Source organism: Symphalangus syndactylus, chromosome 5 (assembly GCF_028878055.3).
Source record: "Symphalangus syndactylus isolate Jambi chromosome 5, NHGRI_mSymSyn1-v2.1_pri, whole genome shotgun sequence".
NCBI classification, from domain to species: domain Eukaryota; kingdom Metazoa; phylum Chordata; class Mammalia; order Primates; family Hylobatidae; genus Symphalangus; species Symphalangus syndactylus.
Window position 1 is genome coordinate 4,898,414 of NC_072427.2, and position 18,607 is coordinate 4,917,020.

General features: G+C 40.5%; 1 protein-coding gene across 1 annotated transcript in view; it reads left to right on the forward strand.

The window, feature by feature from the left end:
• Positions 1-18,607, forward strand: part of TARS3 (threonyl-tRNA synthetase 3) — a 70,352-nt gene that overhangs the window by 47,288 nt on the left and 4,457 nt on the right. The window contains exons 13-16 of the mRNA XM_055277035.2: positions 2,446-2,583; positions 6,080-6,157; positions 6,241-6,341; positions 15,984-16,088. Coding sequence (XP_055133010.2) covers positions 2,446-2,583; positions 6,080-6,157; positions 6,241-6,341; positions 15,984-16,088 — 422 coding nt within the window. The remainder of the gene's footprint in view (positions 1-2,445; positions 2,584-6,079; positions 6,158-6,240; positions 6,342-15,983; positions 16,089-18,607) is intronic.

Genomic DNA, 18,607 nt, shown 5'->3' on the forward strand with positions numbered 1-18,607 from the left:
TCACCATGTTGGCCAGGCTAGTCTCAAACTCCTGACCTCAGGTGATCCACCTGCCTTGGCCTCCCAAAGTTCTGGGATTACAGGCATGAGCCACCATGCCTGGCTGATAACAGGAAATCTATAAGCCCTATTGATCACTCTCCCTAAACATATTATTACTTCCTGGTAATTTCATTCTTTCCTGAATCCCCTGCATCCTGCACGGTGCTTAGCATGTGGGCAGTTATTATATTGTTTGTATTAGTCAGTGTTCTCCAAAGACATAGAGACAGTAGGATATTTAGATATATGAGGAGATTTATTACAGGAATTGGCTCACTTGATTTTGGAGGCCAAGAAGTCCCATGATATGCCAGTTAAAAGCTGGAGAAAGGCCAGGCATGGTAGCTCACACCTGTAATCCCAGCACTTTGGGAGGCTGAGGTGGGTGGATCATCTGAGGTTGGGAGTTCGAGACCAGACTGACCAACATGGAGAAACCTTGTCTCTACTACAAATACAAAATTAGCCAGGCGTGGTGCCACATGCCTGTAATCCCAGCTACTCAGGAGGCTGAGACAGGAGAATCGCTTGAACCCGGGATGTGGAGGTTGCAGTGACTGTGCCATTGCACTCCAGCCTGGGCAACAAGAGCAAAACTCTGACTCAAAAAAAAAAAGGCTGGGGAACTAGGAAAGCTGATGGTATAACTCCCAGTCTGAGGCCAAAAGCCTCAGTGGGGTGAGCAGAAGAGGGAGCTGGTGTAAGTCCTGGAGTTGGTGGGCCTGAGAGCCAGGAGCTCCAATGTCTGAGAACAGGAGAAAATAAATGTCCCAACTCAAAGAGAATTTGCCCTTCCTCTGCCTTTGAGTTCTATTCCTGCCCTCAACAGATTGGATGAGGCCCACCACATTGGTGAGGGTGGAAGTTGTTTACCCATTCCACTGATTCAGATGCTCATCTCTTTGAGAAACACCCTCACAGGCATTCCCAGAAATAAATGTTGTAAGGGTGGCCAGCTGTCTGGCATCTTTTAGCTCAGTCGAGTTGACACTTAAAAGTAGCCATCACAAGCCATTATCCTCAGCAAACTAACACAGGAACAGAAAACCAAACTCCGTATGTTCTCACTTATAAGTGGGAACCAAACAATGAGAACAGATGGACACAGGGAGGGGAACAACACACACTGGGGCCTGTCAGAGGGAAGCGGAGGGAGGGAGAGCATCAGGATACATAGCTAATGCATTCTGGGCTTCAATACCTAGGTGATGGGTTGGTAGGTGGAGCAGACTACCATGGCACACATATACCTACGTAACAAACTACACATCCTGCACATGTACCCAGGAACTTAAAAAAAAATGGGTGTGGTGCCTCATGCCTATAATCCCAGCACTTTGGGAGGCCGAGGCAGGTGGGTCACTTGAGGCCAGGAGTTCAAGACCAGCCTGGCCGACATGATGAAACCCCTTTTCTACTAAAAAAAAAATACAAAAATTAGCCGAGCATGGTGGCAAGCACCTGTAGTTCCAGCTACTTTGGAGGCTGAGGCATGAGAATCACTTGAACCTGAGAGGCAGAGGTTGCAGTGAGCCGAGATCACACCACTGCATTCCAGCCTGGGCGACAGAGCAAGACTGTCTCAAAAAAAACAAAACAAAACAAAAAACGAACCATCGCAGTTAATGAATGAAAGACTTGATATCTCAAATCCATCAAATTCCTTGCATTTCGGCTGCTTGTCTCTGGTTTAAGCCACCATCATCTTGTTCCTAATGGACTCAGCCAGCTTCCTGACGGGGCTGTCTTCTAATCTTGCCAATTCATTTCATATACTGTGAAAGAACACATTGGGTCATGTTAGTCCCCTGCTTAAACAAAGCAAAACAAAACCCTTCATTGCCTCCCCATTGTTCTCAGGCTAAAAAATCCATACATTCTCCTGGCTTTGAAAGCACACTTAATTTTCTCTGGCCCCTGCCTGCCTCTAGCCTGTTCACCTACCACACTTCCCCTCTGCCCTTCATCCCATCGTATGCAGCCCCCCGACTTAGTCTGCCTCTCTGTCCACTGAGCCTTCAACTCAGCGTGTCCTCTGCTCACAGAGCTCCTGAGGTCCCATGCAGAGCGTTTGCTTGTCCCCTGCTGCAGCTCAGTCTCACTTCCTCTGGGCAGCCCCTCCTTGCCGCTGTCCTGTGCGTGGCGCTGCCTTTTCATAGTACAGTTCCCTCGCCTACTCCTTCTCCATTCCCTGCACCGGCCTGGAGAATCTGCCAGCCTGCACATGCCTAGCACTCAAACGAAGGTTCAACTCAGGATTGGATGAACAACCAAAACAGGATCATCAACTGTACTCCATTAAAAACATGCTTTATTTCTGTCTGACGTGAAGCATTTTATTTTTTAAAACAAATGAATTTAATTTGATGTTCTATTTGAATGTTTCATTTGCTTTGATTTCAGATTGAAGAAGAAATAAAGGGGTGTTTGCAGTTTTTGCAATCTGTTTACTCAACATTTGGCTTCTCCTTTCAATTAAACCTGTCAACAAGGCCGGAAAACTTCCTAGGAGAGATTGAGATGTGGAATGAGGCTGAGAAGGTAAGAGACACACCTTGTGCTTCCTCTTCATTTTAGTCGTATGGAAAACACCTGAGAGGCTGCACGTCTTCACAGGAGGATGCAATAATTTGTAATAGAAATTTTGAACCTGGAAATTATGAGATAGATAAATAGGTTGTAGAATGTGGTTATCCCGTTTTCTTTGTGACGGTGATAATAATAATACCTTACGTTTGCTGCACACTTAAAGTTCATATCTGGCTTTTATTTATAGTCCTTCAGTGCTGGTCACTAACAGCTGGCCCAGGTTTTTAAAGAAATCCTCTGATTGCTGTAACTCTTGGTGGTTTATTTTAAACCGTTGCCTGTTGAGTCATCTTAGTTCGACTGTAGTCCCAGGGCTGCATGGTCTAGATGTAGATGTGCATACTCAACGCTGGGGTCCCCTTCGTAGTCACGTCCTGTCGTGCCCTGCCCTGTGTCTATCTGAAGACACCCACGCTCAAAGACGTTACATCTAAGCTTTGCAAAACCAAGATAAGGAGCTCATCACGTTGCTTTTTTTTCTTAATAAACACTAAGGATATAGTGTGTTTCCCGTGTTCGCTTTTATTAAAAATGAGGATGGTGTCATTGCCAGACACCCTGCTCTGTTAGTTCTCCTCTTCTTGGAATATAATAGTCCCAACTTATCCATGGGGAATAAGACCCCAAGTGGATGCCCAAAACCCTGGATGGTACCAAACGGATGGCAGTCAGGTTAGGATACATATCTGTTCATGCCTTCAACCCACAAATTTAATGCCCTTTCTTTTTTTCTTTTTTGAGACTGAGTCTGGCTCTGTTGCTCAGGCTGGAGTGCAGTGGCACGATCTCGGCTCACTGCAAGCTCCGCCTCCCAGGTTCATGCCATTCTCTTGCCTCAGCCTCCTGAGTAGCTGGGACTACAGGCACCTGCCACCACACCCAGCTAATTTTTTGTATTTTTAGTAGAGACGGGTTTCACCGTGTTAGCCAAGATGGTCTCGATCTGCTGACCTCCTGATCCTCCTGCCTCGGCCTCCCAAAGTGCTGGGATTTAATGCCCTTTCTTTTCCTAACTAAGCACTGTTCATGCACTGTGGCTGGAACTTTTGCAGTGTGAGGTGCAACAGCAAAACTAGCATGAATTTCTTTTTCCTTCTTCACGAATTCACAACTTACCCAACGGATAGAAGATTTTTTTTAACCATAGCTCTTAGCAACTTCAGCATAGGATTTTTTTTCCTTATTAAATGGATAACTTTCACCTTTTCACTTAAAGGAAGCATGTTGTGGCTTCACTCTGGCACATCCAGATTGCTAGTAACACAACTCTTGTGCTTTGAGGCCACGGTTAAGGAAAATAAGGGTGATTGAACATAAGCACTGTGATACTGCACAGTTGATTGATGAACATGGCAGCTCCCAAGTGACTAACAGGTGGGCAGTGCACCCAGCATGGAGACTCTGGACAGAAGGACAGTTCACATCCCAGGTGGACAGAGTAGGACAGTGCTTTATCCTGCTGCTCAGAGCAGTGCACAATTTAAAACTTGTGAGTTGTTTATTTCTGGAATTTTTCCATTTAGTATTTTCAGACGGCAGTTGACTGCAGGTAACTGAAACTGAGAAAAATGAAACCACAGATAAGGGGGACTGCTATACTCATGGGAGCTTAACACACATATACAAGAAATAAGAATCAGAGAAGCCCTGGATTAATAGTGTAACAATTATTTTTACGTGATTAATAGGTACAGAAGCCAAGCAGAGGCTGCACAGAAGCAGTTTAGCCTTGAGCTCTAAGTAGGGCCTTCTCCTCCCCACTGACCGTTGCCCATCCTAAGCTCTTCTTCCACGTCCACTGCATGGACGAAGAGGGCCAAATGAGATAGCCTATCTACCCTGGGAAGGATGCAGACTCAGTTTACCTAACAGCCATGTGGAAGCAGGAAGAGGAAATGAGGACACAGCTCAGCTCTGGAGCCATTTTGCTCCAGACTTTAAAGTCTGAAAGTACTTGATCTCCATGAGTAAATTGTAGAAGATCTCTAAGCATCAGGGTCCAGCATGAAATGGTGATGATGATGACGGTGGTGATGGTGGTGGTGGTGATGTAGCAATAACACCCACTTCCTGAGGGTATGGTGAACTTAAATGAAGTAATTTACATGGAGTGTTAGGCATAGTGCTAGGCACAGGTAAGTGCCCAGTAGATGTTAGGTGTTGGTATCATTGTCATTACTCCATTCATTTGAAACTTGGTGGGGTGTGGGGAGCTGAAAAGGGGATGGACCAGGTGTAGACCTGGCATGGGGAGGATAGGGTGGAAGTCCCAGCATTTTTGCTCTTTCCTTAATTAATGGGGGTAAATAGTTTAGCAGCCAAGCCTGAGGTCACCCAGGGGTGTGACTGGATGGACCTGCTTCCACTTTTGAGATATTTCTCTCCAATAACTAACCCTGGCCTGGAAATCACTGAGATGAGCATTTAAATGTTTTGTCTTCAGAAGTGTCTGAAATGGTTTGAAAGAGACATATCTTGCATGAATCCGATGCTCTCTCGGCTCTGGCAGCTCCTAATGTGCCCTCCTGTCCTGTGTCCTCCAAGGCCCGAGGAGCAGCAGTGACCCCTGCTTTATCCTCTTCCCCAAAACTTGGCCTTTCCTTGGCTTTTTAGCTTCTTGCAGTCCCCAGAATTCTTTCCATCACTTGGTATCTGCTGTAGGAGGGCCTCATTTGTCCTGGAAACATGTACCTGTGTTCCTTCTCCTTTGAGAAACAGAGTGGAACAGGGGAGCGCGGCCTCCAGGCCCAGGAAGTGTCCCCATGGGGTGGCGTCCTCTGGTCGTAAGAAGAAAAGAAGCTGCTTCTGTAAGATCAGGCCTATGCGGGACACTCCCAGGATCCCAGGAATAAAATCTCCATCTTTCTCAAGATCAGATCCTGACTGAGGTCCTGGGAAAGGCTGCCAGGACTCCAGGAGTCGGCTTCCTTGATGATGGCAGCTTCGGCCCTAAGACTCTGCCACGGCTCTGATTTCCCCATGAGGCATGTCACTCCCAAAAGTCTGCCCCTCCTGGGCAACTGTATGTTGGAGGTGATGACGGGAGTTTGGCTTGTGTTTTGTCAGTACTTTAGCCAAGGTCTTAGGAATGCCCACGTGCTTCCCAGGGAAGCTGGATTCATGGGAATACTGGAAGACTCTGGGAAATTTTTCATTAATACACACCTGCACCCTCACCTTCAATGTGGAACATCTTCACTACAAGCTAAGTTGAAGGCATGTAGTGGCTTAGGCTGAAGACAAAAGTGGAGCCTCATGCTTCCACACCCCTGTAAATTATAAGTGACCCTCCCAGACATGTGCAGAGGTGAAGGAATGTAAAAGATGCTCAATAAATATATGTTGAACTAACATAGACTGTAATGAAGAGTTATAGTAACTTTTGTGAGCTGTATGTAAAAATAAAGATACAGTGTATAATTGTATCTTTTTTCTTCTTTTGAAAAAGCAACTGCAGAACAGCTTGATGGACTTTGGAGAACCATGGAAAATGAACCCAGGTGATGGAGCATTTTATGGCCCTAAAGTAAGTCGACCACATGCTTCAAAACAGCAAAATTTAAAAGAAAAATAAATACTCTCTCTAAGCAAACACTATTTAATTTGTAGATTGACATAAAAATCAAGGATGCTATTGGCAGATACCATCAATGTGCTACAATTCAGCTGGACTTCCAACTGCCTGTTAGATTTAATCTCACATATGTCAGGTGAGTGATTGAATGTGATAAATATTATAGTACTAATATTCTAATTTTTTGTCATTTGAGTATTAGCAATACAAAAATAAACATTAGTGAATGTCTAGTATATGTGCTATACACTCAATATATATTTGTTTACCTGATCATAATCCAGTTGGGAATCAACTTGAATTTTCTGGTCTAGTAGGGGGAGGAAGATAAGTAAACGTGAGAGTAGAGATACGAACAAAGTTCCGTGAAAATATGATCCAAGCTGCTGACTCTCCCTGATTACAGGGGGAAGACTTCACAAAATGCTGGCATTGGGTCTGTGACTTAAGTATGAGATGTTTTCTTGAAAAAGCAGGGAAAAAAAGGCAATTTTATCACTGTAAACCAACAACTTCTTTAAAAAAAATACAGTAAAATTAACTCTGTGTGTGTGTGTGTTGTGTGTGTACAGCTTGATGGTTATGATTCTGTGATTCTCTCGTGCTGCTCCTTTGTAGTCACACACCCCTCCTACCCCTAACCCCTGGCTGCCACTAATGCGCTCCCTATCATCATGGTTTTGCCCTTTCCAGAATGTCATGTAAACGGAGCCATGCAGTATAGAGCCTTCCGAGACTGGCTTCTTTCACGTAGCACAGTGCTGTGGAGATTCATCCATGGTTTTGCAAGTATTGATAGTTTGTTCCTTTCTGTCACTGACTAGTGTGCTGTTGTGGATCCAGTCTCTCATTTAAGAGTGTTTGGGTTGCTTCCAGTTCTTGGTGATTATGAATAGAGCTGCTGTAGATACTAGTGTATAGGTTTTTGTGTGAATAGAAGTTTTCATTTCTTTAGGTTAAATAACTGGGAATGGGTCATATGATAATTAAATATTTAACTTTGTAGAAACTGCCAAACTGTTTTCCAGACCAGCTGCACCATTTTGCATTCTCACCTGCAATGTGTAAAGAGTTCCAGATGTTCCACATCCTTGCCAGTACTTGATATTGTCAGGTTTTGTTTGTTAAGCAGTTCTAATAGGTGTGTAGTAGTATTTCATTATCTTTTGATTTTACATTTTTTTAGTGGCTAATGATGTTAACATCTTTTCATGTGCTTATTTGCTATTCATTTATCCTCTTTGGTTAAATGTCTGCCAAAGTCTTTTTGCTCATTTTTAATTGAGTGATTTGTTTTCTTACTGTTAAGTTTTGAGAATTCTTTATATATTCTAGATACAAGCCCTTGGAGGAATATATGATTTGCAAATACTTTGGTCTGTAGCTTTGCTTTTTCATTTTTGGTAATATCTTTACTTTCCCATTCATCCTGAGTTATTAAATACAATAAAGTTTAATTTCTCAATTTTTTTCTTTTATGGATCATGCTTTAGTATCACATCTATAAGCTCTGCCTAAGTACAGGCCATGAAGATTTTCTTCTATGTTTTATATTAAAAGTTTTCTAGTTCTAAGATCTGATTTGAGTTCATTGTTTGTGTAAGATGTGACATTTAGGTCAAGATTCATTGTTTGCATCTAAATGTCTAATCATTCACACATCAAATGATGTGTGAACAGGCCATTATTTCACCATTGACTTGCCTTTGTATCTTTTTCAGAAATTAGTTGGACATATATACGTGGGTCTGTTTCTAGATTTTAAATTCTGTTCTATGGGACCACCGATTATCCCTTTGTTCACTATGTGAACATCACCGAGTGTGCGAGTGTGCTCACACAAACCTAGAGCCTACTACACACCTAGGCTAATATGGTCTAGACTATTGCTTCCAGGCTACAGACCTGTAAAGCATGTTACTATACTGAATACTGTAGGCAACTGTAACACAGTGGTAAGGTATTTGTGTATCAAAACATATCTTAGCATAGAAAAGGTACAGTAAAAATAGGTATAAAAGATAAAAAATGGTACACTTGTCTAGGACACTTACCATGAATGGAGCTTGCATAACTGGAAGTTGCTCCAGGCGAGTCAGTGGGTAAGTTGTAAGTATATGTGAAGGCCGAGGACATTAGTGTATACTACTGTAGACGTTATAAACACTGTTCATTTAGGCTACACTAAATTTAAATAATTTTTTCTTCAATAGTAAATTAACCTTAGCTTACTGTAACTTTTTTACCTTATACATTTTTGACATTTTAAAACTTTTGAATCTTTTATTATAGCTCTTACCTTAAAACACAAATGCATTATAGTTGTACAAAAATATTTTCTTTATATCTTTATTCTATAAACATTTTTCTATTAAAACCTTCAAAAATTTTTTACTTTTTAAGTGCTTTTGTTAAAAACTAAGACACAAACACATACATCAGCCTAGTAGCCTACACAAGGCCAAGGTTATCGATATCACTGCCTTCCACCTCCATATCTTGTCCCAGTGAAAGGTTCCAGGGGCAGTGACACGCATGGAGCTGCCATCACCCATGAGAATAGTGCCTTCTTCTGAAAGACCTCCTGAAAGACCAGCCTCAGGCTGCTTTACAGCTGACTTTTTTATTAAAGTAAGTGAAAGAATACACCTTACATAACAATTAAAAGTGCAGTAAATACATAAACCAGTAACAGCTGTTTATTATCATTATCAAGTATTACATACCGTACATAATTGTATGTGCTGTCCTTTTATACAGCTGGCAGCATGGTATATTTATTTACACCAGCGTCACCACAAACACTTGAATAATGGGAAAATTTTTAGCTCCATTATAATCTTATTGGACCACTGTCATGTATGTGCTCTGTTGTTGGCCAGAACACTGTTATGCAGTGCATGACTGTATATATATATACAGGCACACCTTGTTTTATCGTGCTTCACTGTATTGCACTTCGCAGACATTGCATTTTTTATAAACTGTGTCAAGCAAGTCCGTCAGCGCCATTTTTCCAACAGCATGGGCTTACTTCATGTCTTTGTGTCACATTTAGGTAATTCTTGCAGTATTTCAAGCTTTTTCATTATTATTGTATCTGTTATGGTGATTAGTGATATTTGATATTACTAGTATAATGTTTGGGGGGCACCATGAACTATGCCCATTTAAAACGGTGAACTTTATCGATAAATGTTGTCTGTTCTGACCGCTCCACTGGCCACTCCCTAATCTCTCTCCCTCTCCTCAGCCTTTCCTATTCCCTGAGACACAATAACATTGAAATTAGGCTAATTAATAACCCTACAACAGCCTGTAAATATTCAAGTTGAAAGAAGAGTCATAAGTCTATCACCTTAAATCAAAAGCTAGAAATGATTAAGCTTAGTGAGGAAGGACTGTTGAAAGCCCAGAGAGGCCAAAAGCTCGGCCTCTTGCACCAGTTACCCAAATTGTGAATGCAAAGGAAAAGCTCTTGAAGGACATTAAAAGTGCTACTCCAGTGAACACACATGATAAGGAAGGGAAACAGCCTTCTTGCTGATGTGGGGAAAGTTTCCCTGAAGCCAAAGACTAATCCAGAGCAAAGCCCTAACTTTTCAATTCTGTGAAGACTGAGAGAGGTGAAGAAGCTGCAGAAGCAAAGTTTGAAACTAGCAGAGGTTGGTTCATGAAGTTAAAAGAACCATCTCCAGGGCCAGGTGCAGTGGCTCATGCCTGTAATCTCAGCACTTTGGGAGGCAGAGGCAGGTGGATCACCTGAGGTCAGGAGTTCAAGACCAGCCTGGCCAACTCCATATGGTTGGTGAAACCCCGTCTCTACTAAAAATACAAAAATAAAAATAAAAAAATTAGCTGGGCATGGTGGTGGGTACCTGTAATCCCAGCTACTTGGGAGGCTGAGGCAGGAGAACCGTGTGAATCCAGGAGGTGGAAGTTGCAGTGAGCCAAGACCACACCACTGCACAGCCTGGACAACAAGAGTGAAACTCCATCTCAAAAAAAAAAAAAAAGCCATCTCCATAATATAAAAGTGCAAGGTAAAGCAACAAGTGCTGATGTACAAGCTGCAGCAAGTTATCCAGAAGTTCTAGCTAAGATCAATGATGAAGATGACAACACTAAACAACAGATTTTCAATATATATGAAACAGCCATCTATTAGAAGATGCCCTCTAGGACTTTCATAGCTAGAGGAAAAGTCAATGACTGGCTTCAAAACTGCAAAGGACAGGCTCACCCTTTTATTAGGAGCTAATGCAGCTGGTGACTTTAAGTTGAAGCCAATGCTCATTTACCATTCAGAAGATCTTAGAACCCTTACAAATAATGCTAAATCTACTCTGCCCATGTTCTAGAAATGGAACAACAAAGCCTAGATGACAGCACATCTGTTTACAGCATGGTTTACTGAGTATTTTAAGCCCACTGTTGAGACCTACTGCTCAGGAAAAAAAAAAGATGCATTTCAAAAGATTACTGCTCATTGACAATGCACCTGGTCATCCAAGAGCTCTGATGGAGATGTACAAGGAGATTAATGTTTTCTTATGCCTGTTAACACAACATCCATTCTGCAGCCCACGGATCAAGGCACAATTTTGATTTTCAAGTCTTGTTATTTAAAAATTCATTTTGGAAGGCATACTACACACTACATGTCATATACGTTAACCTCATAAGCAATATTATTTTTGTTTTCAATCATAAAACATGTTTTAAAGAGCTTAGGAGGAGAACATTATATTATATTTACCAAGTATTTACCATTTCTGTTGATCTTGTTTCATTCCTAATGTTCCAGGGTTCCCTCTAGTATCATTTCTCATATATCTGAAGATACAAGAGAATAAACAGTTTATTTAAAGCAGGTCGGTTGAAGATGAATTGCCTTCTTTTCTTTCATTTGAGAATGTCTTTATTTTGTTGTACTTTCAAAGAAAATAACCTTCTTTGCTTGTACAATTCTGGGTTGATAGTTATTTAGTTTTTATATTTTAAAAATATTGTTTAAAAATATATATTAATTTAGTAGTATGGCAAGAGGACGCTTCTGAGGTTAATGCAAACTTTGAAAACTCATCTTTTTTTTTTTTTTTTTTTTTTGGGATGAGTCTTGCTCTGTTGCCCAGGCTGGAGTGCAGTGGCACAATCTTGGCTCACTGAAACCTCCGCCTCCTGGGTTCAAGCAATTCTTCTGCCTCAGCCTCCTGAGTAACTGGGACTATAGGCATGCACCACCATGACTGGCTAAACTTTGTATTTTTAGTGGAGACAGGGTTTCACCATGTTGGCTAGGCTGGTCTCGAACTCCTTACCTCCGCCCACCTCAGTCTCCCAAAGTGCTGAGATTACAGGCGTGAGCCACCGATCCTGACCTAGAACACTCATCTTCTAATTTAAAAACAGAGACATCTATTTTTGTGTTAACCTTTGTTGCATCTCACTTCCAGAGTAAGTAGACATGAAATAAAATTTATGAAGGGAAAATATAGAACAATTTTGATGCTTACAATGAGATAAATATTAGAACATTACTGCTCCAATGATTTAGTGAGGATCTCGAAATAAATTCTGAAGTCTTCCAATGTTTACATTTATTGGAGGGGTTCCTGAGTTCTGTCAACTTGGTTTTTCAAGTCTTGTTCTCGTCTTATGCATAAATGTTAACGCTTCCCAAAGTAAAAACTTAGCTTTCTTACTTTTACTTTTTATCAAATTTAATATAAAATATGACCTGAGTAGTTAAAAAATATTTTACATTATTTGCAGTAAGATGTCATTAGCCCTCTCATAGAGCAAATTTTAAAACTTCAGTCTGGGTGAAAGATTGGCTAGTTTTATAGAAAGATTTGCCATCTTAAACTCAAGCTGATTTTTCTATTTTTATGTAAATAACTGAGTTGCCATCTTATTAATTCTTCCAAGGTCATGTTTGTAAAATAAATATTACATGAGAGCTTTCCTGTCATCTACACTATATGCTAGTGAGAGTGTTGAACAAATTCGAGTTCCGAAGTGGTCATCTGTCCTCATGGTCCATGCTATTTGCACGTGCGCCACTACACACCGAGATGATAACGCTGTACAATTTTAAATCTGTCCTCATGGTCTATGCTGTTTGCACGTGCGTCACTGCACACTGAGATGATAACACTGTACAATTTTAAATGGTAGCAGTTTCTGTAGGCTGTAAGCTGAAATATTTTGATGAACTGCTTAGTTTGGGGGTTTTATTTTTTAAGTTATATAATTTATTTTCTTGCAAAGTAGAAACAAAAAATATTGTTACACATCCTTCTGGCTTTTATGGTTTCTGATGAGAAATATGCAGTAATTTGAGTCACTTTTCCTTTATGTGTCACATGATTGTGATGTGTCTGTGGACTTACTCAAGTCTATGTTGTGGCAGTTTGAACTTCTTGGATCTGTAAGTTACTGGTTTGTGGAAGCTGGAGAGTTTTCAGCCACTGTTTTTCTGTTATTTCTTTTGTACTATACCTCCTCTCCTTCTGGGACTCAGGTGACCTGAATATTAGACCTTTTGGTACTTCTCCAGTTTCCTGAGGCTGTTTATGCTTCCTTCAGTCTTTGTATATCTTTCAGATTGGATACATTCTATTTACTCATCTCCAAATTCACCAACTCTTTACCATCTCTGTTGCTACTGAATCCATCTAATGACTTTTTAAAACTTTCTGTGATTGTAGTTTTCAGTTCTACAATCTCTGTTGTTCATATTTTGTATTTCTTGCTGAGACTTTGGTCTTTCCAGTCACTCCAGGTGTGTTTACCCTGCTTCTTGGGGTACAGTTATAATGGCTATTTCCAGCCTTTGGTAATTCCATCATTTGTGTTTTCTTGCTGCTGGAATGTTGTTTGTCTTTTCTTCTCACAAACTGAGAATTTTCCTAATGTTTCATATGCTAAGTAATTTAGGATTGTATCCTGAACATCTTGAATACTATGAGATGCTGTGTCTTGTGTAAATCCTAAGAGGGTTGTCTTGTTTTGGCAGTGAATCTGCCTGGTTGGGTTCAGGTGGAAATTTCCAACCCACTTTTGTGGGCTGTGGTTCGGTGTCAGTTCAGTTATCAAAGCCTTTGTAGTGATATTCAGATTGTTCCATGTGTTCGCCACCCAGTGGCTAAGTCCCATAGGTCACACCTTGTGCCAAAATGGAAAAGCTTCTGGGAGTTGACCTCTAACTTTTTGCCTGATTGGTACAGTGGAGTTAGTAGGACTCCGAAAAGTCTAATCTCTCCCTTTTGGAGGAGCAAGGGTCAGAACTATTAGTAAGAAAGGATCAGTCCTACAACAAAATTGCTTAGGGCCATCAGAATGCAAGTGAAACTCTTCATTTAAGGAGGACGTGCAGGAGAAACAAATCAGCCCAGCCAGCCATCACAGGTGTTGTGTGGCAAATGGCGAGTAGGCAAGCAAAGGTGGAAGCAGTGGATTGCAGACCAGGTAAGAAATGATGACAGTTGGAGCCACGTGGCATAGAGATGAACAAAGTAGAGGTACTGGGAGTGTATTCGGAGAGAGAGAAGCATCAAGGTCATCACCATGATTGAGTAAGGGTTTTTCCTTAAAAAAGCAGGAGTGGATGAGAGTGTGCTGTTGTCATTCATTACATTCAGCATGCAGAAAGGCATCAGATAAAAGTTAACATTCATACAGAAATTTCCTTATCATGATAAAGAGCCTTTATCAGAAAACAGCAATAACATCTCAACACAGTTGGGAAGAAGATGAATATGACTACTATTTGTACTGTTACTCAAAATTATTCTGGGATTACAAATACATGAAGGCAAGAGATAAAATTATTATTTGTAGATGTTAAAATATAGAGAAATCCAACAGAATCAAATGGAGAAAATGGGAACTAATAATAATGGAAGGTAAAAATGCAAAAATCAATTTGCCTTCATACTATTAGCAATAATCTGCTAGGAAATGCAATGGAAAAAACATTTCAGAAGCAACAGCAACAGCAAAATAGAAAATATGAATAAACTTAACAATAAATATAAATATAGTCATGCATCCCCATAAATATAGTTATGACAGGGATATGTTTTGAGAAATGTGTCGTTAGGCAATATCATTGTTGTGTGATCATCACAGAGTGTACTTACACAAACCTAGATGACATAGGCCACTACACACTTAAGCTATATAGGATAGCCTATTGCTCCTAGCTACAAACCCTTGCAGAATGTTACTGTACTCAGTGGTGTAGGTACTTGTAACACAAATCACTAGATGATAGGAATTTTTCAGCTTCCTTGGGTGCAGCACACCAACATGGCACATGTATACATATGTAACAAACCTGCACGTTGTGCAAATGTACCCTAAACTTAAAGTATAATTTTTTTAAAAAAAAGAGTTTTTCAGCTTCTTTATAATCTTGTGGGACCACCATCATATATGCAGTCCATTGTTGACCAAAATGTCATTAGGCAACACATGACTATAGATGTTATTTGTAAGCATACACTATAAAATTTTCTCCAAGACCACAAAAAAGAGTTATTTAAATGAAGATTCATACCACACTTTGGAATGAGAAGAATCAACATTGTGAAGTTATTCTCTTCAAATTTATCTATTAATCTAATATAATTGTAAGCAAATCCACTGGGGTTATTTTGGGGGAATTTGGCATTCATTCCAATGTTTGTCTGATAGCATAGATGTGTAATCATAGTTTATGTCACTATTTGCTCTTCTTAAGTCTGGACATGATTAAAAGAAATGATGGGACAGAAATTTTGGATACCCAGGCTCTGTGAAAGGATCAGCTTGCTTCTCTTTCTTCCCCACACAAAATCAACATGATGGGATATTTAGGAATATTTCATACTGGTTTCAATTTGTGGGATGAATTTCTTCATATACCTGCATAGGAATGGACTCAAGCCGCTCACCCCTATCCCAGAGTTTCCTGTAGGGTCTAGACAGAGGGTTTTGCCTGCAGTTATTCTATAATGGCTCTTAGCGGAAATGGTTGGCAGTGATGACATCCAGTTACAACACATTTGAAGTAGGTTTAATGAATGAGTTTCTCTGTTTTTATTTGTTTGTTTTATTTTATTATTTATTTGTTAAATGTGTTTCATTTATTGTAGTAGTAGCTAGCTGGTATAATTTTTAGATAAAAATTTACCAAGAGAACTTTGTAAGTGTCACATGTTACATTTGTTGTAATAATGTGAAATTCATCTTTCTGAGAAGCTTGTGCTTGTGCAAAGATCTTGAAGTGGCTTACTTCATTACAATTAAGTCATCATTTGCTTTTTTCATTTTTTTTTTCCTAAGGGGAAGAGGGAATAATTAAATGTAAGGTACACCTCATGAGGGTTTCAGGGAATTTGACCAGCGGACTTCAAGAACACATATCAGGAATATTTTAAAAATGAAGATTATAATGTGGGAGATAGTGGCAAGAATGGGGGTGCATTTGGATCAGATGAGATTGGCTGTGAGTTGACATTTTGTGAAGCTGAGAGAGGGTATGTGGAAGTTCATTATACTGTTCTACTTTTGTATATGTTTCAGTGCTCTGTAATAAAAAGTTTTTAAAATAAAAGAATAAAGATTAGCAAAGAAAGCAATGAGAAAATGAGACAGTCGCAGAACAAATAAGGTTAATGGAGAGATCTGATATCACTAATCTAAATCTATTCTCAAAATTAAATGTAAGGCTAGAAGATAGTTATTGAATCTTAGGAAAAGACTTAAATGTTTAATTTTCATTTTTTAGTAAGGATGGGGATGATAAGAAGAGACCTGTGATCATTCATCGAGCCATTTTGGGATCAGTGGAAAGAATGATAGCCATTCTTTCAGAAAACTATGGTGGAAAATGGTAAGTGATATGGAAAAGAAAAACTATACGACTATTATTCTTTTTAATTTTTATCAATTTACTTATTTTTCCTTTTTAAAAATATTTCTATTCTTAAAAAATCATGTGTAAAAGATAAAAGTAGTAACAAAAGAAAGGGCCTTTCCTGCCTTATAATTAGCAAGTGTCCAAACAGCAAATAAAGAAGTCTTATTCCATTTGCCAGATCAGAAGATAAAAACTAAGGTAGAGTGGTATAAAACTGTACCATTTACCTTTTGGGGGACTCGGTATAATTAAAGTTATCTTTTCACCTATTTCAAGCCCTTCAGAGATCTAGTTGCTGTCCTGAAAACATGTGACCCACACTCCTAGGTACCACCTCTTGCCCTCCAGCCATCCTTCCTTCAACCCATATTGTTTGCCTTTGGATTCCCTACAGCCACTGAGGAGGAAAACATGTAAACCTGATTCATAAATGGCACAAACTCAAGATGGCTCAGCAGCACAGCCCATTTAGGATGACAGTGGGGAAGGGAAGTGTCCTAAAGTGCAGAATTTTGAGTGGTGCATCTTGTGGTCCTTTTTGCCCGGAAGGAAGAATGGCCGGAGATATGGAGTTACCTGTATGCATGGGCTCTAGTTACTGCTTTGGCCACAAGGTCAAAGATTTAGAACTAATTAGATTGAAAAATAAATTACATAGATTTGGGAAGCAGAAATGTGGATGATCACTCAGAATGGGCCAACAGAGGTGGTACTGCCACCAAAAGGCCCCCGCCATTGGGGAACTTTTCAGTGTTCCAATACAAGAGGACCCATTCTGTTACAATCAGCTTCCTTTTTCCCCTAGTTGTTGCTCAGTGGCTCATGGGCAAAGTGGCCGCTGGCGGATATGCATGGGCTCAAAAACATGGAGTTTGCCTCACTAAGTTCCATCTGGCTACATCTCTTCTGAGAACTCAGGTTGCCATCAGTAGTGATTAATTGTGATCCCCCAGGATGGTACCGTAACCTGGGGGAACAGCCAGTGGTCTTGTAGCAGGTTGATTACACTGGATCCCTTTCATCATGTAAGGACCAATGCCTCGTTCTCATTGAAGAGAGACCCACTGTGGATTTTGCTTTGCTCTTCTTTGCTGCCATGCTTCTGCCAGTGGCACCAAATACGTACTTATGTGCTGCCAGGAACACAACAGTGCTTCTGACTATGAAAGAGATTTTATAGCAAATAAGTAAAGCATTGCACTGACATTATGGGATTCACTATCACCATGCATTCAGAAGCAAGTGGCTTTACTAGCAGTTATGGCACCAGCTGGCAGACAACATCTTGTGATGATGTGTCCTAGAATGTGGAAATGCTGCAAACCAGCAACCACCTGTGAAATTTCTACCTCCCATTCCATTTTTAGAAATTGGCTAAGCATCTGCTCATGCAGTTTAGCTCTCTCTTCAGAAACTACTGCCCCCACTGCTGCTATTGCTGGGCACAGTCCCTGCAGCTCCCACTGTGGACACTGGGCACCAGATGATACTGCAAGGGTCACTGCAACCAGTTCCTCCAAAAGCTCCATGTCTCTGCATCACCCTTCCTTGCCAGAATGGATTCCATGTGGTGCCTCCTTCTCCACTCTGTCTTAAGTCAGAGTGCCATGTTTATACATCAGCAGAACCTAGATCACACCCATGCATACTACCATTCATGTCCAGCGAGGCTGGGGAAGCAGATTTTTGAGCAGGAAACGTAAGGTGGAGAGTTTCCCAAACAAAGTGTCTTCCAAAAGTCCTGGGTAGCTAGAGAGTCTGTGTATATTCCTGATATTTTGTGATCATAGAGAAATACACTTAGGTATCATGGAGTTTCTAAGCTGTTGAAGTTACAGTTAAGCCAAAAGTATGGGTGTGAATATGTATACCACCTGAGTATGAGTTAACATGCTTATATTTCTTTCCAGTTGTTTTAAATAGTTTACCATAGGTGAGAGATAATGGTGTTTTGCATTAGAATGGTTGCAGTGAAAGTGGTTTAAAGAAAAGAGAGAGACTAGTGAAATAGGAGATGGAGAGGGAGACAGGAGGTGGTTGGGGCCAGTGCACTGAGCATGCCTTCCTTTGTCACAGAGACTGAGGTATACTCCCTGCACTTCATACATCCAGACTTCAGACAGCAGTCAGGCTTGTGGGGAAATCTCCCCAGGAGCCAAAAGTAAAGATGGCTAAAATGTGGGTCCTTCAGGGGAGGAGGGCTGGGGATGGGATAAGGACAGAGCTCAAAAGGAAACATGTACTTTTCGTTTTATGCCCTGTATTTCTGTGTTCTACCACTTATCACGTTTTGTGTTTGTAATTCGAGAATAAATATATAAATATGCACATTCATAAAATGCTATCTGAAATAGTCCTCCTTGCATGCCCTTTCACCTTCAGACTAAATACTCACTATGACAGGGAAAGGGCAAACATGTCCCACAGCGGACATTGCTTATACCTACCCTGCCATCTTTTTAGGAAAATTATATTTTGAAATAATTGTAGGT